General features: G+C 35.0%; 1 protein-coding gene across 7 annotated transcripts in view; it reads right to left on the bottom strand.

Annotated features, from left to right (window-relative positions):
• snap91a (synaptosome associated protein 91a) overlaps nucleotides 1-24,911 on the bottom strand; it is a 55,059-nt gene that overhangs the window by 27,890 nt on the left and 2,258 nt on the right. For all 7 annotated transcript variants that reach the window (XR_007829402.1, XR_007829403.1, XM_051131388.1 and 4 more), the window contains exons 2-8: nucleotides 11,269-11,411; nucleotides 4,873-4,948; nucleotides 4,656-4,758; nucleotides 2,785-2,878; nucleotides 2,416-2,527; nucleotides 2,213-2,319; nucleotides 1,644-1,685 (exon numbers count right to left, since the gene is read on the bottom strand). Coding sequence is in view for 5 of the 7 variants with exons in the window: in XM_051131388.1 (XP_050987345.1) it covers nucleotides 1,644-1,685; nucleotides 2,213-2,319; nucleotides 2,416-2,527; nucleotides 2,785-2,878; nucleotides 4,656-4,758; nucleotides 4,873-4,948; nucleotides 11,269-11,411 (677 nt within the window). In the remaining 2 variants the exon portion in view is untranslated. The remainder of the gene's footprint in view (nucleotides 1-1,643; nucleotides 1,686-2,212; nucleotides 2,320-2,415; nucleotides 2,528-2,784; nucleotides 2,879-4,655; nucleotides 4,759-4,872; nucleotides 4,949-11,268; nucleotides 11,412-24,911) is intronic.

Genomic DNA, 24,911 nt, shown 5'->3' with positions numbered 1-24,911 from the left:
AACATTTTGGGATTTCTCTCCATGTAATGGACTTCTATGGTGCCCCCCAAATTTGAACTTCCGAAATGCAGCTTTAAAGGGCTCTACACAATTCCAGCCGAGGAATAAGGGTCTTATCTAGTGAAACGATCGGTTGTTTTCTGAAAAAAATACACTTTATATACTTTTTAACCTCAAGCGCTCGTCTTGTCTACCTCTGTGTGAACTGTTTTTTTTCCAGTCATGACAGTTAGGGTATGTCTGAAAACTCCTGTCTCATTTTCTCCTCCAACTTTAAAATTGTCCTACATCGCTGTTTTTACCTTTTTTTGTAAATGGTGTTCGATCTTCTTTGCATGTTCACTTTGTAAACTCTTTGTGTTGGTACTTCTGCAGCAATGTAGGAGGATTTCGAAGTTGGAGGAGAAAATGAGATGGGAGCTTTTAGACGTACCCTAACTGTCATAACTGGAAAAAAACAGAGTTCACACAAAGCTAGACGAGACAAGCGTTTGAGGTTAAAAAGTATATAAATAGTAATTTTAAAAAAAAAAAAATACTTTTTTTGAAGCCTCATTAAAACTGCATTTTGGAAGTTCAAATGTGGGGCACCATAGAAGTCCATTACATGGAGAGAAATCCTGAGATGTTTTACTCAAAAAGCATAATTTCTTTACGACTGAAGAAGGAAAGACATGAACATCTTGGATGGGAGTGAGTACATTATCTATAAACCTTGGTTTGGAAGTGAACTAATCCTTTAAGTTTGTGCACAAAAAGCCAAAATTACCACAATCTCTTACTAAATAAAAATAAAAAAAATTTGTGCCTGTAATGCTTTTAAAAAAAAGTCAGAGAACACCAAAGTGCTGCATATTCATGGAAAGTTCCTGTTATTTTCATATTTTGTTCATCTAAAATTAAGGCACTATTTTTAAATGTCACTCAATTAAATACTCCATTAGAGAGAAATTTACTGAAATACCCAAAATTGTCAGACATCTTTAAATAGTTTCTATGCAAATTGACATATTAAAGGGCTTAATGATTGTGGAAACTCTATTCTTGGCGATTCTTCAGCATTACTGGGATGCAAATGTGACTGCAGCTTGAGTTCTCGTCTCAGACAGCAAGCACTGCTGCTACTCCGCTCATGATCCTTCAGTCGCATCCAAGTTCGTTCTAAAATGAGATTTTGTGTGCAATTTGTTTGATGAGCGCTAATGAGGATTGACTTTTGCTCTCTCCTGAGCTGCAGGATTCTCCAAAGTGGAAAGCTCCACACGCTACTCACACTCTCAGCCTGTGTGATCAATCTGCACCGCTGAAATAAGAAGACAGGTACAGAATCTGTCAATCAGCCTTGGGGGGACAGGACAGAATGGATCCATGGAACACGTCCCATCTGACAAATGCCCCATCATGAGAGAAGAATGAGCTCTTATATGTAGCACATGGATGTCTGTGACTGGCCTAATTGGGCCAGGGAAGGATAACAACCTCTCAATTGGCTAAAACCACTGGGATTTGAGAGCTACGACTCATGCAACACATGTTAAAACAACACCACAACACAGACATGCATTGTTAGTACTGACGTAGAGAGTGTTGGCATCATGAGGAATGGAAAAAAGGCGGAAAATGCTGTTTAAATAGAGCCTTACCTGAGTAAGTTCAGGAATATCGTTTTTGTCAATTCCCACTTGCTGTTGAGAGAAAAGGTAAGATTATAAGACATAACCTTTGACCACCAATGCTATTTCACAGGGATTGTTCACTCAAAAATGAAAAATCTGATGTCGTTCTAAACCTGTAAAACCTTCGTTCATCTTCGGAACACAAATTAGGATATTTATGATGAAATCTGAAAGATTTCTGACCCTTGTATAGACAGCAACGCAACTACCACGTTCAAGGCCCAGAAACGTAGTAAGGACATCGATAAAATGGTCCATATGACATCAGTGGTTCAACCATAATTTTATAAAGCCATGAGAATACTTTTTTGCACAAAGAAAACAAAAATAATGACTTCCGTGTCAGTCTCCACCATGCATCAGGGTCAGAAAGCTATCAGATTTCATAAAAAAAAAATCTTAATTTGTGCTCTGAAGATGAACGAAGTTTTGTGATGATATGAGAGTGAGTAATTGATGACAGAATTTTCATTTCTGGGTGAACTATCCCTTTAACATTTTATGGTTAAAGCAAAGATATAAAATACATTGTTTACCTCAGCAATTTTGAGGAACTCTGAGACTCTGGTCATTCGTGTCAAGAATCTTTTATAAATTTCCAACGCATCTTTACATTGTCCTTTCTTCATTTGGAAAAACTTCTCTAAAAACAAGTACATTACAGTACATCATATAGCTGTGCCAAATCTTGCAGATGTCAAACGACCATCTTTGAAATCTCAAACATCTTGAGACTTACCTAAGAGATTAATGATGCCATCATTGTAGCAGGCATACAACTTGATCAGATCCTTGAAAAGCAACAGGAAGGCGGCGTTGATCACTCCGTTGACAAGATCTTTTGGATGAACCTGAAACAACAAAGCAAGAGAATTAGAATGAGAGGCAATGTTTCTACAAGCTGTAAATATATTTGTTCACCAGCTGTCAAAATTTAACTAGTAACACTACAGCACCAAAGCATAAATTCTGAAACCATCATTAAAATGTCAGTATGTGTATCAGCAAGAGTGTATTCTAACTAGACATGATGCCAGTCAAGTTTGAACCCTGTGTAGAAGCATCAGGTGTTATTACAGCCTGTGATAATGACAGGAAGCAGACTCACATCAAACTCCAGCAGAGCATCAATTTGACTCTGCAGCGTGGGCATGCCTTTCAAAAGCTTGTCTGTAGACATTGTTCTCATCACACCATCGGCACTGAGAAACACACACACATTGATGTGACATTCATTTCAAATGATATGTGTAATTAAACGGAATCCAAAGAAACCTCAGGTATAACAGCAATTCTTGGGGTTTTATCTAACATAAATGTTTAGATCATATTTTCAGCATATAAACACATATGTGACCCTGGACCACAAAACCTGTCATAAGAGACAGATTTTTGAAATTGAGATTTATACATGATCTGAAAGCTGAATAAATAAGCTTTCCATTGATGTGACATTATTTGGCAGAGATACAACTATTTGAAAATCTGGAACCTGAGGGTGGAAAAAAATCTAAATATTGAGAAAATCTCATTTAAAGTTCAAATGAAGTTCTTAGCAATGTATATTACTAATTAAAAATTAGGTTTTGATATATTTACAGTAGGAAATTTACAAAATAATAAAATAATATACTAAACTAAATATACCAGTTTTAAAGGGTTAGTTCACCGAAAAATAAAAATTCTGTCATTAATTACTCACCCTTATGTCGTTTTAAACCGGTAAGACCGTTGTCAAAAATTAAGATATTTTTGATTAAATCTGAGAGATTTCTGACCCTGCATAGACAGCAACGCACAAGGTCCAGAAAGGTAGCAAGGACATTGGTAAAATGGTCCATCTGACATCAGTGGTTCAACCTCAGTTTAATAAAGCTACAAGAATACTTTTTGTGTGCAAACAAAAAAAAATAGCAACTTTATAGAACAATTTGTTCTTGTGTCATGGTACTCTTGTGATCTTGCATCAAAGACTGACACAGAAGAAAAGTATAACGCACAAAAAGTGTTCTCATAGCTTCAAAAAATTACAGTTGAGCCACTGATGTCACATGGACTATTTTACAGATGTCCTTACTACCTTTCTGGGCCTTGAATGTGTCAGTTGCATTGCTGTCTCTTGGAATTCATCAAAAATATCTTAATTTGTGTTCTGAAGATGAACAACGGCCTTGCGGGTTTGGAATGACATGAAGTTGAGCAATTAATGACAGAATTTAGATTTTTAGGTGAACTAACCCTTTAAGGCCCATTAGCACCAAAAATGATAACTATAAAGATATCGAGAACTGATGCTAAGCAATACTAGCATCCATATCAATGCATGATAACGTTCTGTTTATAATAAGTGCATGCTACAGTTCTGTTATCTGCCACTTTAAATGCTTGAGCTCTTTAAAGCAGAATGAATTCTGATTAGCTGTCAATATTTTTATCGTTATTACCACATTCTGAAAGTAATTCCAACAACATATTCCACTGTGCTGTTACGGTTAAAGTTGTGGTGTGGACTCACACTGTTCTTTTCAATTCACAATGATTTTTTAAAGTATATCTCGTTATCGTTATAGTTATCATCCTTGATGTAAATGGCCATTCACTTCTAATCATCTGGCATGTGTTTGCGTTGTTAACCATGAGCTGTCATGTTCAGGATGTCTGAGCAAGCTAAATCAGCCAATTTATGTGCTGTACCTCATTCATTGTGCCTGCAATGAGACCTTGGTCGCCAACATGCAGTAGGCAGCCTGTGAGTAATGCCCCATTTTACTTATCAAAGGTCTTGCACACAATTGTACCAAGGGAGCAGGAAATGAAACTGTTTTTCTACAGCAGCATCACAAGGCTCTTTTCAGGCACTAGAGTTTGTCCTTGATTTCCCAGCATCCCACTCAAATCTGTTGTTGCTCAGTAGCGTTCCAATGCACTAGGCACACTTGTTAACTCAGGGTACAGCCCTGTAGCAGAGGACTCATTTACCCTTTCTTCACTCGGCCAAAGTCGAAAGCCATCTGTCTGTAGGCAAACGCTTTCTCGTTCAGATACCTGCTGTAGCGTCTGATAAACGTTGACATGTCGTAACCTGAAAGTACAAGCATTTATAAATACAACAGATTGTCAGAGAAAAATTCAAATGGGTATGACAACAGAGTTGGCGAAATAAGAATTCTCAGCAGTTATATAAAATAGTACTTACCATGAGAGCCAGTTTTGTCCAAAAAATTACTAAGATTGAACAGGGTGTTCCTGGAGGCTAGGTACTGGATGAACCTCTGAAGAAACAAAAAAGTATAGAATTTATTATAATACAGAATATTAAGATAATAATTCAGATGTTTTTCACAACATAAAAGACTACAATTTCAGGACTGTCCTTAAAACGTAATTAAATAAAAAATAAATTAAAAACATCAGCAACTAAGAGGGATACAGAGATAAAAGAACTGCAGAATTGTATGAAAACTGCAGTTTCAAGAAGAAGAAAAAATAATTTCTACAAACCCGATATCAGCATCTAATGACTAATCACTCAGAACTCACATTAAAGCTCTGAGTGGGAGTGAATGCAAATATGGAAATAATAGCAGAGGTTTTATCAAGAAAAACCAGCACACTCACTGAATTTATAAACAAATGCATGCAGCTTTACATATTTAATGTAAAATTGTAGGTAAACAAGACCAGGAAAAAAAAAAAATGAGCAACAAAAATTAGATGTACTGGAAATATCGACTAAAAATAATCAAACAAAACATGCTGTAAGATTCCATGCACAGTATAACGTCCTATATGTATTTTGTCAGTAAAAACAGTAAGATTTTAAATAGTTAAATATCTAAAATCTTTAAAACATGATAAATTTAAACTACCAGTCAAAAGTTTTTGAACAATAAGATTTTTAATGTTTTTTAAAGAAGTCTCTTACCAAGCCTGCATTTATGTGATCCAAAGTACAGCAAAAACAGTAAAATTTTGAAATATTTGTACTATTTAAAATAACTGTTTTATATTTGAATATATGTAATTTATTCATGCAATTTCAAAGCTGAATTTCTAGCATAATTACTTCAGTCACATGATCCTTTAGAAATCATTATAATATTCTGATTTGTTGCTCAAAAAACATTTATTATTATTATATTGTTGAAAACAGCTAAGTAGACTTTTTTCAGGTTTCTTTGATGAATAGAAAGTTCAGAAGAACAGCATTTTTCTGAAATGGAAATCTTTTGTAACGTTATAAATGTCTTTATAATCCCTTTTGATCAATTTAAAGCATTTCTGCTAAATAAAAGTATTAATTTCTATGAAAAAAAAAAACAACCTTATAATGACTCCAAACTTTTGAATGATACAGTGTATAATGTTACAAAAGCTTTTTATTTCAGATAAATGCTGATCTTTGGATCTTTCTATTCATCAAAGAATCCTGAAAAAAATGCACTTTACTGTTTTGAATATTGATAATAATTATAATAAGACATGTTTTTTGAACAGCAAATCAGCATATTAGAATGATTTCTGAAGGATCATGTGACACTGAAGACTGGAGGAATGATGCTGAAAATGTAGCTTTGATCACAAGAATAAATTACATTTTAAATTATATTCAAATAAAAAAAAACACAGTTATTTTAAACAGTAAAAATATTTCTAAATTTTACTGTTTTTGCTGTACTTTGGATCAAATAAATGCAGGCTTGGTGAAAAGAAGGGACGTCTTTAAAAAAAACATTAAAATCTTACTGTTCAAAAACAACTGGTAGTGTTGTATTTGTTTTTTTCTTAGCCCACTGAAATTTGTATTATTACTATTTATTTATTTTTATAAATGTTATTAGATTTATAGTTAAAACAAAAAGAGGTACGCTTATAGAAAATTAAGCTTAATTTAAGAAAAATAAGCTTCATTTTAGATATATCATCTACAGAAAGCCATATTAGGTAAAGCAATTTGCTTAAAAAATGTGTTTTATGATTCAATGTTTTACTTGAAAACGAAAAAAAAATACTGATGAAAGAACCTGATTTATTGCATTTTTGGATCATGAATAAGAAGGTATATAATATATTAAGTGATTTTTTGCAAACATATCCCAGCATTACATCATCTCAGTGTGCTGTGCCTTTTCAGTTCTACCTTTCAGAGTTTAACTGATGTGTCAGCTGATCAATACACAGGCTTGTGGGGAAATGAAGCTATGTGTAATGCACCTAACACTTTTAATCATCCAGGTCGGACTACTAACCATTTCAAATATCCATGTGTCAGGGTAAACACTTCCCTTGTGTATGTGACCTGTAGAAGCACAGCCTGATGTCGCTGAACACCAGAAGACGTTTTCCTCCAGAGTGTATGACAGTCTAATCACTTCCTGTCTGACTATCAAGCTACACTTCTGTCTCTCCTTGCTTCATAGCCACAACAACAAATTAACCATTAGGGGGAAGATTATCAAGCAGCACTTCTGTCCCCTCAGACAAAGCAGTCTGGCAGGTCACATTCATAATTAAAAAGCTTTCTTTAATTAGAATAGTGGAAAGTGAGCTCACCGACTATATATTATTGTTATGACATTTTCCCTCATTGCATATTCAGCAGAATGAAAGTCAATGCTTTTAGGAGTATTTTACATAATATCACATGCATATGGGGATCAAATCAGTCTCTATAGTCACGCCTATTCACACGTAACCCTTATACATGCAGCTTCATATTTATTCAATTTGAAGCTGCACCTCTCCATTTCTGAATTTCTATCAGTTCCTCTCAAGCTCTCAGTTCCTTCACCCTCCCTCAATTTACCATCCATTCTTCTCGCTCTTTATCTCATTCTGCCTTTCACTGCCATCTGCCTTTTCACTTTCCGATGTCTCTGTCACCGCACAGTGCCAGCCTTGACTGAAAAAGTAAACTGCGCTTTCAGAAAGGGAGAGAGGGCTGGAGCATCTGCCTGCCTGTCTGTCTCCGCTCCTATTCTGAGTCTGATGGGTGTGATAATGCTGATAAGAGGAAGCGGGAGGGCTTTAAATGCAATAGGTGGTCAGCTGTAGGGATAAACTCCTCAGAAAAATGTTAAAATTCAAGGCTAGGCTTCATAAATGTTTGTTGCACTGTTAGGTTTAAACAACACTGTTGATGTAGGTTTAATATTATGCAGACCCCGCATTAACATCTTTTAGTAATGCAAACATCAGCGACCCAAGCCAGAATTAATTAGAAAGAAACGCTTTTCCAAACCACTTTTTTGCATTATTGAGCCATTTAATACATTCTGAGTTGAAATGGGAATTATGTCCCAGCTCGGTGCAGTGATTTTCACAAACAACAAAATTCTGACTGCTTTCAGCTTTTAAGTGTTTGCCCCCTGTCCAGTGAAACCAGCATTCAATACCGTTTAAAGGTTTTTAAAGAAATTTTGGTAATAATTAGTTAACATTAGTTAAAGGGATAGTTCACCTAAAAATGAAAACTACCCCATGATTTACTTACCCTCAAGCCATCCTAGGTGTATATGACTTTCTTCTTTGGATTTGTAAAGAAAAATGTCAGAAGATTTCAATATAATTTCAATTGGTTCTCATCTGACCTATGCCTACATCCCAAACTAGAGATTAAAGTTTATAAAATTTGCATTAAATCGCTTAAAAAGCAGGTTATATGGGTTTTTGGAAAATATATTTTTTGCAGTTTGTAACGTAGCTATCCTTCAATGTAAACAGTCTGCAAAGTTGTTCATCAAAAAGAAAGAGTCGACTCTGACCTTAATGAGTCTTTATATTTTCGAATCTTCTGCCTGTTATCGATCTACATCACTAGGCAACACATTTGCATAATAATATGAACACTCTGACCTGCCCACAAACACTTCCGCTAATTAGTGTGTTTACATCATGTTGAGAAAACGCTGTGTCTTCCACGATACCACAGCAATACAATTCAAACATTTTGTTGTGTGCTCGTCATTTTACCGAGGACTGCTTCTCTAATCTTGTTTTTTATCTTTGTTGGCTTCTAATCTTCTTTATTTGGACTAACAAACATCTCCGAACCGCAACCTGTAAGTACGATTGATACGTTATGTGTACATGTTAGGGTTGTGACGATGAGGAAATTTCCCCACCGGTTAATCGACATGTGACAACACCGGTAATACCGGTATCACCGTGGGGGTGGGGGTTCCTCTTTTCCTCTTTTTTTCTGCGTTTAAATAGCTTATAAATGCGTGCGTATTATACTTTCACTTTCAGTTTTGCGGGAATTGGCAATTCGGCGTCAATTGTTTGAATGGACGACAACGAAAGTACAAAAAAATAAATAAATAAATAAATCACTGATATTAAACAGAACTTTTATTAACATAACGAAAAAAAAAAAACACAACGCCATTCTCTTTCTGTAAATTCGACTCCTCTCGTTCTCCTCACGTGATAAATGAAATATGACGCAATGTAGCCATGTTCAGTTTTTAATTATAGTGCATGCTCTCGTCTTAAGTAAATTATTTAGAATTATATTTTCCATTTTAATTCAAATAAATATTTAATAAAAAAACGAATACTTAAAAAATAAAAAATAAATAAAAATGTGGGGACGGTGTCACGGTGGAAAAGTGATGTCACCGGTGTTGCGTCTTAAAACCGGTAACACCGTCAACACCGTCTATCGTGGCAAGCCTAGTACATGTTCAACTGAGTGCTCAAAATAGTAAGTTGTCTGTGATAATATGTGATGTATACCTAGTGCAGATTTAGCTTTCCAAGTAAAGCACGATATTACTGTCTTACTGAAACTGTTTTGATAATATGCCATTAACCCACTACTTTCTAAGAATGTGTAGCCTCAGTTAATGAAGGCTGTTGTTGTTCTAATTACTATGTGTCATAATAAAGAACGGAGACATATTTTGGTTTACAAACTGTGTTGTTTCATCAGTTAGTCACGTTAGCACTCGGCTAATGTATCCACATAAATTGTTTTGTAAAGTGTTTACAGTTTAGCAGTTAAACTTTAGCTGTGGACACAATTCGCTTGCATATGTGTTCAAATGTTTTTATGTGATTATTGTAAGAATGGACTGGAGCACTATATTATTGTTTCAGTGCATGCTCTGTCAATGGTAACCAGGGTTGCCAGGTTTTCACAACAAAAACTAGCCCTAAACTAGCCCAATCGTGTTTTGAGGGGGGTCCCCTGTTAAAAATCATGTTTTTGTCGCGGTTCCCCTGGTAAAGTCGCAATTCAGGGGCTAAATGTGACAATTTTTGGAGTTGCTTTAACTCGCAGACATAAAAAATAACCGCAGACTTGGCAACACTAACTTGCTCGAGTTCAGTCACAACAGGCTTAGCCAGCTGACCAACCAGAGCAGAGTAGACTTATGAAAGGGAAGAGTTTACAGACATTATGCTCAGAACTGGTCTACATGGTCTACATGTTTAAATGTATTTTCTGGGAAAATTACAATGTTTTCTGACCTTAGATGCATTTAACCCTGTTGTAGGGGACTCTAACACAATATTAGGACACTTTGAAATACCATATGACCTGCTCTTTAAAAAGGCCTTTATTATCTACCTGGAGCCATTTGGAGCAATTTTTATGGTGGATGGATGCACTTTAATTGGACTTTAAAATCTTTAAACCTCATTCCCTGCCATTATAAAAGCTTGGAAGAGCCAGGACATTTTTTATTGTATTGGTCTGAAAGAAAAAAGTCATATAGTTGGTTTAGAGGGTGAGTAAATCATGGGGTAATTTTCATTTTTGGGTGAACTATCCCTTTAACTACATTAGTTAACATGAACTAACAAAGAAATAGGGCTGCACGATAAATCACATGCGATTGTTTAGTCAGTATGCCGGTTCTTTGATTAGCAGTAAATCTCCATCACGTGCGTTCAACTGGAGCGGCAATTAATACACAGAGCTGTAAATCACTGACTAGCTACACAAAATACCGCTCATAATCAGAGATGAATCGCATTCGATTATGAGTGTGATTTTGCGTAGCTTGCCACGTAATGGAGATTTACTACCAATCACAGAACTGGCTTTACTGACTAAATGTGCCTGACAATCGTGTCCGATTTATCGTGCAGCCCTACAAAGAAATATAGTACATTAAACATAGTTAACAAATGGAACCTTGTTTGGAACTAAATGGAACCATTGTAAAGTGTTACAGACATTAAAACCAGTAAATTTGTTCTGTAAATAATATTTCTTATTATTATCAATGTTGAAAATAGTTGTGCTGCTAAATAATGTAGAATTTTTCAAAAATTAACTTTAGAATGATAATACCACTACTACAGATGCCGCATATAATGTCTAAATGGACTCCTGACTCATAACCATGTAATTATTGAGATACAGCACTTGTGACAACTAGCCCCAGTTTGACCTGTACGCACACAGACAGACCTCAACTCAGCATATGCCCCACAAACAACTATCCATAACCTTTCCTGGTGCTCTGTCTTCATAATAATGACTTTCATTCAAAATTTCAGGAGACTGCCTTAATTCTTGTTTACCTCACAAGTATCATGCAAATAACATTGCAGTAATCAACTGTTTGATTCTCACCTCATTGCCATGAACCATCAGGTGGTGAGTGGTGACCAAAGCCTTAAAGACCACAATCCAGCTGGCATTTCCCGCTCTCTCAAACAGGGTATCAGCCATCTGAGGAATATTAACATTGGACTCCTGGGTAGCCTGGATCAAGTCTGTAAGGGAATATGAAATAGAAAGATCAGAGCGTATCTAGATCTTAACTTGAAAGCTTTTAACACTTCCTCCATGCTATATTATGGCATTCTGGGTAAAAGCAGTTAAAGGAAAGTAAAAGGAACCAGTGCTATTCAGTTTCACTCTTACTCTGTTTCTGAACTGTGCTTAGCATGCTAGTATATCAAATATACTATTAAAAGACATTTAGGGTGAGAAGGCCAATCCATGACAGAGTTCACAACATTAAGTCATTAGGAGTTTTATTCTCAATGTAGGTATGCATATAGTATCTATTAAGAGCAGCCTAGGCTCAGTAATGCAGATATGAAAGGAACAGAACAGGTTATAAATATTACAGCGCTGTCATAACATTGAATAATGCAGTGTGATGGGAACTCTGCGGTGCACCAGTGCATGACAAAATGGCTCATTCTCACATTCAATGTGACATCTGACAATGCAGCAAAATATGTTAAAGGGGAGCAATAAGGAGACTATAAAATACAGAAAGAGAAGAAGAGTAAACAGATAAAAGACAGAAAGACAGACAGATAGTTAGATAGACAGACAGACAGTGGGACAGATGGACAGACGGATGGACAGACTGGTAGTTGAAGAGATAATAGTATGAAAGTTAGATAACTAGACAGACCGATAGATAGTTAGACTGTTAGACAGACAGTTGGCTAGTTAGACGGTCAAGCAAAAAGATAGTTGGTTAGATAGTTTACAAACCGATACAGTAGTCAGAGAGAGTGTCAGACATGCAGATAGTTAGATACTAATAGATAGAAGGGCAATTTGTTAGAGAGACAAAGAGTTAGACATATAGTCAGACAATTAAACAGACAGGTAGTCAGGTAGACAGACAGATTTTTAGACAGAAAGACATTTTCAGATCGTTAAACAGGTAGACAGACTGACCAACAAACAGATAAACAGACCAACTGATAGACAGAAGGAGAATGTTGAAAAGTTAGACAGTCTAATAGACAGACATACAAAGTCCTTCTCTTTCACCACAAACCTTCACTACAGGAGGAAGTGCGCACACACACAGATTTCTATCAGTATCTGTCTCTAAGGAGATCATGACAAAGCAGCCTGTTTTCCTCCTACAGACCACACATCCACCATCCATCCTTCATCATCACGAACCACACATCACAGCACACATCCTGAAACCGCAGCAATGTCTGTACTCAAACATTATTTTTACATACTGTAATAGAGTCGCAACAATTCTGGTATCATTTAATACATGATTATGATCCAGTCAAGAGAATATGATGTATATTTCACAATGGAACAACTTGCATTCTCTCCTCTCATCACATAATATAAAGACAGGGTACATGTACAGGGTAAAAAAACACCAGGGGGCTGTGGGATGCAGTCACCTTGACTGAAAGAGGAAGGGTAAGCACACATTCATGGACAAGATGAGATTACATAATAGCAGAGACCATAATAATAGCCCATCCTCTAAAAGGCATGAAATGTTTCACATCACCCGGGTTTGGCACCTTAAAGCACATCAACACAGCCTGATGGGACACAATGAGAGGTCAGAATCACCTTCATATGTCACCTGAACTAAATCTAAACTTTAGAAAAATTAGTTCTACCCTAGTTCTTTTTTTATTTATTGCATAAATACTTCAGGCCATTGTACTCATACTTTTATTTTTTACACTGCCATTCAAAAGTTTGGGGATAGTAAAGTTTATGGTTTTATCCCGCAAAGATGCAACCAATTAATCAAAAATGACAATAAAGATATTCAGAATGTTACAAAAGATTTCTATTCCAAATAAATGTTAATTTATTGATAATAATAAGAAATTAGTATAATTTTTATGAAAGATCATGTAACACTGAAGGCTGGACTGGATGTTTACTGGACCAATCAACTGATTATCTGCACCGATATTAAGCATATCGGTATTGGTCATTTTCAAAACCAGTTTTCTGATAAAATAATTTAAAAGCATAAAAAGAAAGTTTTTGTCAGTGCCCGGTTATTCTTAATTTTGACATTAATTTTCATTCTCACATGACACATATATCAAAATATCGGTCTACTTGTTCTGTATTAATCAGAAATGATTATTGAGAAAATTACCTTTAAAGTTGTCCAAATTATGTTCTTAGCAATGCATATTTCTAATCAAAAATAAAGTTTTGATATATTTATGGTAAGAAAATATCTTCATGGATCATGATCGTTATTCAATATCCTAATGTTTTTTTCTAATCATTTTGACCCATACAGTGTATTCTAAATATATACCCGTGCTACCTACGACTGGTTTTTGTGGTCCAGGATCACATATTGGCCGACCCCTAGACTGGACTAATGGCTGCTGAAAATTCAGCTTTGCCATCACAGCAATAAACTACATTTTAAAATATATTCATAAATAAAATGTTATTTTAAATGGCAACAATATGCCCTGTATCAGCATTAACAATATTAACAATATTACTGTTTTACTGTATTTTTGTTCATATAAATGCAGCTTTACTGAGCATAAGAGATTTTTTTTCAAAAACATTAATATCTTACCAACCCCAACATTCTGAAAAGTGATCCTTTATATCAATTTCAATTCACAACGCCTACTGTCTCTAACAATCCAATAAACCCAATGGCTCCTTCAAGAGTTTGGTAAAACACATTTGTTCAGCCTTATAAACTTTGTAAGACGTAAAAAATTGTTGAATTCGCTTGATGCAGAGAAGCAGAACATCTCATGTACTGTACGGCCAACAGGGGCATTTTAAGTACTTGAAGCCTGCACCTGAGAATGATAAAGCCCAACCGTGCCTAAAACAAATTACAGTCACATATGAGTCATATTGTAATAAGTTTGAGTTTTGTGCAATAGTATTTCAGAGGACACAGTATCCCTGACTTAGCCCTTGCTTCCTAAATTATTTATGAAGAGAGATAAAAGGTGGGGGTGGAGAATCAGTAGTACAGTCAGATATGAAACCTCTCACGGTTCTCACTATACACATGGCAGGAATGCTTACACGTGCACAAAATCTTGAAAAAACAGCCAAACAAAAAAACCTTGACTAAGCCAAAGCGCTACACACAATACACAAATGACATCAGAGCGCAAACTGGAAATGCAGCGAGAAGCAGCTGCACTGCCAGCTCATATGGCAGACTGAAAAACTACCCTGCAGTCTCACAGCCTCTGAACTCCCCAACTATTATCGACCGTCAACTTGGCCCACAGGCCACTTTCCCTGTTCAATAACAGGAGCAAATTACAGTATCGGTGGCAGATCCATTGGCCACACACACTTTTGTTTTTCTATCATGGACTTCTATAGTTTTTATATTGAGCTCACTTACTATCCCCAAAACCAGTACTTCCCATGATATTTATAACTGGTCAAGGTCAGTATTTAAAACTTTAAAAGCCTTTCTTCTGATAAAAATTCTAAAAATGCAAGCTTGTTTTTTAACACCTCTTGCATATACAGTTGAGGTCAAAAGTTTGCACGCCCCTTTCAGAATCATTAAAAATGTTGATTATTTTACAAAATGCATGTTATTGTTTATTTAGTACTTACCTGAATTCACATAAAAGACATATAGTCCATAAGAGAAAATAATAGTTGAATTTATAAAAATGACCTAGTTCAAAAGTTTACATCCCCTTTATACTTAATACTGTGTTGTTACCTGAATGATCCGTAGCTGTGTTTTTTCGTTTAGTGATAGTTGTTCATTGTTGATGTGAGTCCCCGGTTTGTCCTGGACAGTTAAACTGCCTACTGTTCTTCAGAAAAATCCTTCAGGTCCCATAAATTCTTTGGTTTTCCAGCATTTTTGTGTATTTGAACCTTTTCCAACTGACTGTATGATTTTGAGATCCATCTTTTCACATTGAGGACAACTGAGGGACACATATGCAACTATAACAGAAGCTTCAAACACTCACTGATGCTCCAGAAGGAAAAAACATGCATTAAGAGCCAGGGGGTGAAAACTTTTGAACAGAATGGAGATGTGTACATATTTCTTATTTTGCCTAAATATCATATTTTTTTCATTTAGTACTGCCTTTCAGAGGCGATATGATAGTAACACGTTTCTCAGAAGACAAAATAATTTCAATTTACCCTGATCTTCAAATTCAAAAAGTTTTCACCCCCTGGCTCTTAATGCATAATTTTTCCTTCTGGAGCATCACTGAGCATTTGAACCTTCTGTAATAGTTGCATATGAGTCCCTCAGTTGTACTCAATGTGAAAGGATGGATCTCAGTCATTGTTGAAAAGAGTTCAAATACACAAAAATGCTGAAAAACCAAAGAATTTGTGGGACCTGAAGGAAAAAAAAATTGTAGTACAAAGATAAAACAATGGCAATATTACAAAATACAACATTATAAAGTGTATAAATCACTTGTTTTTCTAAAAAAACGTTGTCCAGGCCTGGACACCTTGAGAAGCATATGAAGTGACCATTTGCGGCAGAGAACGCTCTAGAACATGTACTTCAGACATTCAATTAACCTTCAGAGGTGTCATTACACAAGCACTTTCACCTAGACTGTAAAGGCCATTGTGGAGTAATTGCATCATGCATTTATGCACGCTGAGATAGCTTTTACAAATTAGGCACCAACATTACGTAGGTATCATGCCATGTGTTAAAATGCACAGAGCGGTCCGTTGCCGAGCCAGTAATTTTCACTCTTCTAAAGACATGAGTGGGAGGGGAGACAGACATGCTTAAACTGCCTGTTTCCCTGGCAACCGCAGTACTTAGTCTGGTGTGGGGAAACCAGGTCTCCATTGTTGAATATTAAGACACGGCAACATTTAATTAAGCAATGTACACAGCCATGGAGCGAGACAAGAGGCTAGTTAAAAGCCAGTTAACAGTGAGTGTCCTCCTGATAGAATAGCTAAAGACTGTAGAAGAAAACCCACCACCACTTCCACTTGATGTAACAGCATGTGCGCACAGGCCACTTCTAAGAGCAGTTCTGATCTGGGTTGTGACTCAACACGCGACTTATTCCTAAATGCTCTTGAACTTAGTAAGTGCACTTTAGTTTGAATGGCAAACCATTCAACGGGTGGTTGATATTTAATCATGAAACAATTGTAAAAAAGATATTAACATAGATTGTTTTGCACTAGTATTTTAAGTACCGCTCAGACATTTTGGTGAATTAGAAATCTGTTGATAGTATTCTGAGTACTGTTCATTCATTTTAGTGAATTATCAACTTGAAATAGAAAAACTGTTATCTGTAACATGAATGATTTATGGTTATTTTTACATCAAATATTTAGTAGCAAGAAGAAATGCAAGACTAAACCATGAAAATGACCAATATATTGATAATAACTTACATAACTTGACTGTTTAAATAAAGACACACTATTAAAATAAAGCATATTGTAAATAATCTTTTCCTTAAACTTTTTGAATGCATTCATTCCACCAGTGAATAAAAAATAAAGATAATTGTGGCTTTTTAATTCAGAATTCAGACTTTTTTTTTCTCAAAATTGCAATATAAACTCAAAACTGAGTTATAAAGACAGAAATGTGACATATAAACTCACAATTCTGACTTTTTTCTCAGAACTGCATGATATAAACTAGAAATTGTAAGTTATAAAGTCAGAAATGTGAGATATTCATTTACAGTTCTGACTTTTTCTCAAAATTGTGTGATATCAATTAGAAATTGCAAGTTACAAAGTCAGAAATGCGAGATATAAACACAGTTCTGACTTTTTTCTCAAAACTGCGTGATATAAACTAGAAATTGTAAGTTATAAATTCATAAATGTGAGATATTAATTTACAGTTCTGACTTTTTCTCAAAATTGTGTGATATCAATTAGAAATTGCAAGTTACAAAGACAGAAATGCGAGATATAAACACACTTCTGACTTTTTTCTCAGAACTGCAATATAAACTCAAAATTATGAGTTATAATGTCAGAAATGTGAGATATAAACTCACAATTCTGATTTTTTTACTCAGAATTGTGTAATATAAACTAGAAATTGCAAGTTATAAAGTCAGAAATGCGAGATATAAACATAATTCTGACTTCTTTTCTCAGAATTGTGTGATACAAACTTACTTCTGATGTTTTTTTCTCAAAATTGCATTATTAAGTTATAAAGTAAAAAATGAAATATAAACTCACAATTTTGACTGTTCTCAGATTTGCGTGATATAAACTATAAATTGCAAGTTATAAAGTCAGAAGTGGAAGACATTAACTCACAGTTCTGACTTTTTCTCCTAATTGCGTGATATAAACTAGAAATTGCGAGTTATAAAGTCAAACATGCAAAATATAAACGTACAATTCTGACTTTTCTTTCTCAGAATTGCATGATATAAACTTGAAATTGCAAGAAAAAACTCAGAACTGCAAATAAACTCACAATTTTGAGAAATAAAGTTGCAATTCTAAGAATTAAAGTCTGAATTGTGATATATATAAACTCACAATTCTAAGAAAATATTAGTCTTTTTTCCCTTGGAATTTCCCCTCGAGTTTATATTTTAAAAATTCTGAGGAAAAAGTCAGAATTGTGAGACAAACTCGGAATTGCAAGAAAAAAAGTCAGAATTGCAAGTTTATATCCCGCAATTCTGACTTTAAAGCTCGCATTTCTGCATTTCTGAATTCATTTCTCAGAATTGCAAGTTTATATCTGGCAATTCTGACTTCGCAATTGTGGGTTTACATCTCACAATTCTGTTGATGAGCATGTTGGAATGAATAACGGTTTTAAGGGTAGTGTGTTTGAATAAAAAATGAGACCTAAGTACAGTATGTGTGTATGGAGAAGAAAAACAGCCATATTCCACTGCACATGAATGAAGCCTGAAAAGCTCTATTTATTTATAGGCCTCTCCCTGGAGCAAAACAACTGAGAAATTGCCCATGTGCCATCACTGGCAAGCAGCGTGGCGACATAGCATCCAAGTAGAAACCAGTGTAAACCAGCCTGTACAGGAGAATATCTTCCTTTCTGTAGTGCAGATGTCAATGTATATCATGCTATAATCATGTTTATACTGTATATAAACATGATTAAAGCAAATGTTAAAGAAAATATTTGAACATTTTACAAATATTTAAGTAAATCACCTTTAACTTACAGCACGATCACAAGACAATTTTTTTTGTTCCATGAAGATATTTTGTAAATTTCCTACCATAAATATATCAAAACTTAATTTTTAATTAGTAATATGCATTGCTAAGAACTTCATTTGGACAACTTTAAAGATGATTTTTTAGATTCCAGTTTTTCAGATAGTTGTATCTCGGCCAAATATTTTCCTTTGTAGCCATACATCAGTAGAAAGCTTATTTATTCAGCTTTCAGATGATGTCCAAATCTCAGTTTTAAAAAATTGACCCTTATGACTGGTTTTGTGGTCCAGGATCAGATATTGAAAAACAGTCTAATGCCCAAATACATTAGAGCACATATTCCAATAGTTTACTATGAAACTGTAATTTTCCTTAATGTGTTTAAATGCGATTCAATTAAAAGATATTTGCAGTAAAATCAATATGAAATCCAAATGAGCCACATTTATTTTTCCTAATGGATAAAATCAAGTCTTGCCCTTCATTTTTTTCTACTCTGAAATGAAAATATCGCTTTTTTATCTTCTCTCCAAAAATTCTCTCAATGAAAACATTAATGGACTTTTTCTAAGCAGCAAATGTGTGCCAATATCAATTTTGCTTCTATATGTTTTGTGCACCTATATTTACCAGCATTATTAGAAACTGACCAATAAGTCAGTAGTTAATTTCATGTTATAGCTATTAACCAATATATGAACAATTATAATAATTTTTTAACATTATTAACATTTATAAACATTATTTTTGTCTAAATAAATAAATAATCAGTTACTCAACTTCTACAACATTTAGGTATCACAACATTATAATATGCAGTATAAAAATAGATTTCATATTGAGTTTTGCTAAAAATTACTTTAACAGTGTTATTAAACTATTAGTGTTAAACAGCAAAGATATTATAAATGTAAAAATAGCAGAAATAAGCAAGTACGGTTAAATCTAATACCAGACAATAACTGATATGGTATCATATGGTATCACAGAGTTGACGTTAAAAGTTTACATACACCTTGCAGAATCTTCAAAATGTTAATTATTTTGCTAAAATAAGAAGGATCATACAAAATGCATGTTATTTTTTATTTAGTACTGCCCTGCATAAGATATTTCATAAAAGACATTTACACATAGTCCACAAGAGAAAATAATAGTTGAATTTATAAAAATGACCCTGTTCAAAAGTTTACATACATTTGACATTTTATACTGTGTTATTACCTGAATGATCCACAGCTTTTTTTTTTTTCTTTAGTGATAGTTATTAATTAGTCCCTTGTTTGTCCTGAACAGCTAAAATGCTCACTGTTCTTCAGAAAAATCCTTCAGGTCCCACAAATTCTTTGGGTTTTCAGCATTTTTTGTGTATTTGAACCCTTTCCAACAATGAATGTATAATTTTGAGATCAATCTTTTCACACTGAGGACAACTGAGGGACTCATATTCAATTATTACAGAGGGTTCAAATGCTCACTGATGCTTCAGAAACAAAAACGATGCATTAAGAGTCAGGGGTGTAAACTTTTGAACAGAATGAAAATGTGTACATTATTCTTATTTTGCTTAAATATCTAGTTTTTTAGCAGTGCCCTTCAGAAGCTACAGAAGATACTTGTTTCCCAGAGGACAAAAAAAAAGTTGCATTTACCCTAATCTTCAAAGTTTTCACCCCCTGGCTCTTAATGCATTGTGCATCCTTCTGGAGCATCAGTGAGCGTTTGAATGTTCTGTAATAGTTGCATACGAGTCCCTCAGTTGTCCTCAGTGTGAAAAGATGGATCTCAAAATCATAGTCATTGTTGGAAAGGGTTCAAATACAAACAAATGGTGAAAAACAAAAGAATTTGTGGGACCTGAAGGATTTTTTCTGAAGAACAGCAGGCAGTTCAACTGTTCAGGGCTAAACAATAGACTCATGAACAACTATCACTAGAATAAAAAAAGCTGTGGATCATTCAGGTAACAGCACAGTATTAAGAATCAAGCATATGTAAGAGATTCTGCAAGGTGTATGTAAACAATTTATGGAAGCAAAACGATTTGCAAACACATTGCTGTTGACTGAGCATCAGATAAACATGAATGTGCTATTATAATCCCAGTGCTCTACTTTACCTCTCCAGACTAATCTGTAGTCCCTTGACCCATTCTAACCCCCTTCCCTATTTGGAAAACCTAATCTCAGTGTCCAGCATGACATTTATAATCTCAGTCCTCCAATGTGAGAAATCAGCACCACCCTATGTGGCCTAATCTCTAATGGCAGACCCGGTCAAGATCCCTCGCACCCTGCTCTGTCTCTTAAAGGCTCCTGGGGGCCCAGCAGTCAGATTACACAGGAAACACATCTCGTCTTGCATTATTCATGGCACAGCGGTGTACAAAACAGCACCCACTGATGCCACGTACACGTCTGCCTGTGTGATTTTAGCTTGATTAACCGGGTGACAAATTTAGCACTTCCACCACTAAACAAGCAGCACTACAAACATCTGTGCAATGAATGGACAGAAGAGCATCTCAAGTGTAACTATGTGCACGTGCTTGCACGAAATCATAAATGACTCATTTGGTTTTAAATTAGCAGGCACAATGACTAATGCACAATGAAAAAGGCTCCAAGGACGCAATGACCTCTAAGTCAGCTGTGTGGGGGAAGGGTGCTGGAAAAAATGGGAACTGGCAGAAAATAAGAATAGAAGGAGGTGTTACTTTGGTTGCGGTGGGGGTGTCCCTGTCCATGGTGCTGAAAGCACTCCACTATGCTTTGTTTTGATTGGATGAAAGCTACATTTTAATACTATGACATCACAGCACTGCTGATTGCTGAGTGACATCAGTGCAGCACCAGCTTTCACTCTTTCGCTTTCACACACTGCAGACAGAGTATCGCCAACATTGCACCATTTGATTTGTAGTTGCTGAAAGACACGGACAGAAAGAGCAAGCCAGAGCGACGCAGACAGGAAGAGATAAAGAGAAAAGAAAAACAGCAGAACAGAGTGAGACTGATTCACTGAGACACATCCTTAGCCAGGATGCATTATTCTCTCTTGGGTAACGTGGTGAGTTTGATGTATTTCATGAGCTGACGTAAATTTTACATTGATTAAGCTCTAAGAGAAGCTCTGTAAATCAGCACTTTGGTTAAAATGACACCCTGGTGGCCACGATAACCTCTTCATTTTTCTTGTGAAATTCAGATTAATGATTTTCTTCTCCATTAGTCCCTCCCGTCTAGCAGAGAATCAGTCATCCTTATGATTATTAGACAAAATGAATCTTTATTATTATACTGTTGATGTTTGAAACTCAAGTGCGAGTTTAAGCTTGACACCCTGCCCAGTTTGTCTGGCCCCATAGCCATTCTACCTCCAGCCTCCACAAATAGTATCGACATAGAATGAACCAGATGCTTATGAATATTTTTCATTCCTTGAATGGTTGACTCATCTATAAATATACATAGTACTGCAAACATGCATCTAACTAGAATGAGATTATGCTAAACAAAGCAGGACAAGAAAAATATCTAGTCAGCAACCAATGCAAAGAAAATCATGCTGTCATTTGATTCAGATTGCTAACATCTGCAGAAACACTGGCTATAACATGCTGATTTATTAGTCTAACAGCACTGGTACTTTACACGGTTTGTAGTACTCTGCCGTTTGTGTGTTCCTGTCAGTCTTCGAATTTTTTTGCAGTTTACATCAATAAACCAGCAGGTGGTGACAATTGTGAATGAATCACTGGTATCATTCATTCAACTCATTTGTTCAAAACACTGAAATGTTTAAGAAGGAAACTAATGGCTGTCTTTATGAGTCTTTGAATCATTTACTCAACTGAACTGATTGAGGAACAAAACACTGCCACTGTGTTACTAGACGATGCACAACAGTTCTGCTGGGCTTTCTTTGAATCCATTTTCGTTGGTGGAGCAAAAACAAAGAAACTGGCAGTAAATCACAATTTGTTTAGATTCTGATTCACAAGCTTGTGATTCGGTATCGATTATTTTGGATATATATCAGGTTCAGTACATGTTAAATTTTCTCAAGGAAAAACATCTCTTAACTAATGGCGTAAAATATACACGAGAGTCAGTTGGTACTACAATTCAATAATACTGAAGGTTAAAATTAACTGATTTGTATACAAAAGCTTAAGTAACACTTAATGACGTTTTTATAATAATAAAGTTACAATTAGGCTACATAATAATATTTCTAATCTAATTTGTTTTTTTTTTAAATATACACATTTAAATGGTGTCTGTTATAAAAACTTGAATTTATTCAAACATAAACACTGAAGAACAGTAAAAATATAATAAATATCTTATATGGTGCATATATTTAGCAAAATGCTCCTAAAATTAATTTTTCTGGCTGACTAATGAGTTTTTGGTCACCAAATATGTTCTCAAGTAAATGTGACATTATGCGACATATTGTTTACAAGTTGTAATACTAACATCTTTGCACATGAGATTGGATATGGATTTCGGTAAGTTGTACTCTTTTTTTAACATACCTTCTGTGTTCATTCATGTTTATTTTGTGCTGCAACTAGTATTAAAGTGAAGGGGACTATTAGTTCACATGCGCTTTGCGCTGCAGCATCTCTTGAACTGAGGCGTTAAAGTGATCTGTCACCCATTAAGCAGCGCCAAAATGGTATTTATTGTTTGAATATTGTAATACAACAGACAGAATTTGAAATCTGAGACTGTTTCTTATTAAAAGTAACAAAGCACAAAGCGTATTGCGATTTATTGGATGGGAGGTGCGCTACAATGTTCCGTTCATCAACTGAAAACAGGCTTTTTGGAATATCATTTCATAAAAAATAAGAACTGATTCATTCATATTTTTTAACCTGGCACTTTTCCTCCTTGAGGAAAAATTACTTCATAAATCTGCTAAAATCACTTTAGCACCACCAGTTTGTACAATGTTTTTGCAAAAGTAGTTAAGAAAACATGAGTTAGTTCTAGCATCATTTGTTTGCAGTTGCTAGTTGGTTTAATATTTAATTATCTACCGCAATGACACTAAGACATTTTATTGACACTAGGAAACTGCTCATGGCTACTGCTGCTTCTGGTGTCCCTTAATGAGCCAGACGACTCCAAACACAGGCCTGATGTAATGAAGCCTTTAGTATGCCCGAAATATGTTGAAATAAACATCTGTGCAGTTTCTCCAGTCACACGACATAAAATTGGGGCAATGAAATGCTAAAACAGCCCAGGGAGGGTTTGGAAACCTCAGAGGTGAGGTGAAACAAGAAGTCTCTATCTGCACCGATTAAGCAGCACAATCCACCCAGCAGGTCTGGGCTTTCCTGCTGTTAAGACTGACATTCTTCTCTTTCTATTCAGTGGAAATGTCCATGTAGCAAAATTCAAGGTAATCTTTTCATTCTTTGATTTTTTTTAAAATATCAAAATACTAAAAAATTACAATTAAGTCCATACACAATCTAAGACAAGCCACGTTATGATACTGAAATGAGTGTACATTACAAAATGGGAGGCGAACTAATGAGTCAGCACATTAATGAGATTGCTGACGAACTGACTGAACGCTGAGCGGTGCATACAAAATAATACTGAACAGTTTAACACTATAAATACCCTAGTAAAAAAAGTAATACATTTAAAATAAATTTATTTCATACTTAGTATAAATCTATTAACACATTTACTGACATATCACTTGAGACTTACCAATATAAAAGTTATATTAACTTTATTTGGAGTACTACTTGTGCACAATGCACATTTCTTAATGTTAATCCTAAAATGTGTTTTATGTCACTATTGATGAGGATTGCATAATCTTTAAATGTAGGGAAATGTATAAAAGTGTACCTGCTGTATACCTGCAATAGTTCCACTTTAGCATAATCAGATACACTTCAATATATCTTTTGTTAGACTTCAGCACTACTTCTGCACAATTAAAGTGCATTAAGTACAAAATTAGTTGTTCCTATTTAGCAGACTTTAGGTATACCAGTTTAGTATAATAAAAGTACAATTTCAGGACATTTTTATTAAGTACATAAATGTGACCCTGGACCACAAAACCAGTCATAAGGGTCAATTTTAACAAATTGAGATTTAAAAATGATCTGAAAGCTGAATACATAAGATGTTAGGATCAGACAATATTTGGCCGAGATACAACTATTTGAAAATCTGGGATCTGAGGGTGCAAAAAAATCCAAATATTGAGTAAATCACCTTTAAAGTTGTCCAAATAAAGTTCTTAACAATGCATATTACTAATCAAAAATTACGTTTTTATATATT

This window comes from Labeo rohita, chromosome 16 (assembly GCF_022985175.1).
Source record: "Labeo rohita strain BAU-BD-2019 chromosome 16, IGBB_LRoh.1.0, whole genome shotgun sequence".
Taxonomy (NCBI): domain Eukaryota; kingdom Metazoa; phylum Chordata; class Actinopteri; order Cypriniformes; family Cyprinidae; genus Labeo; species Labeo rohita.
Note: the sequence above shows the minus strand (reverse complement) of the source record. Positions and strands in the feature narration are given on the sequence as shown.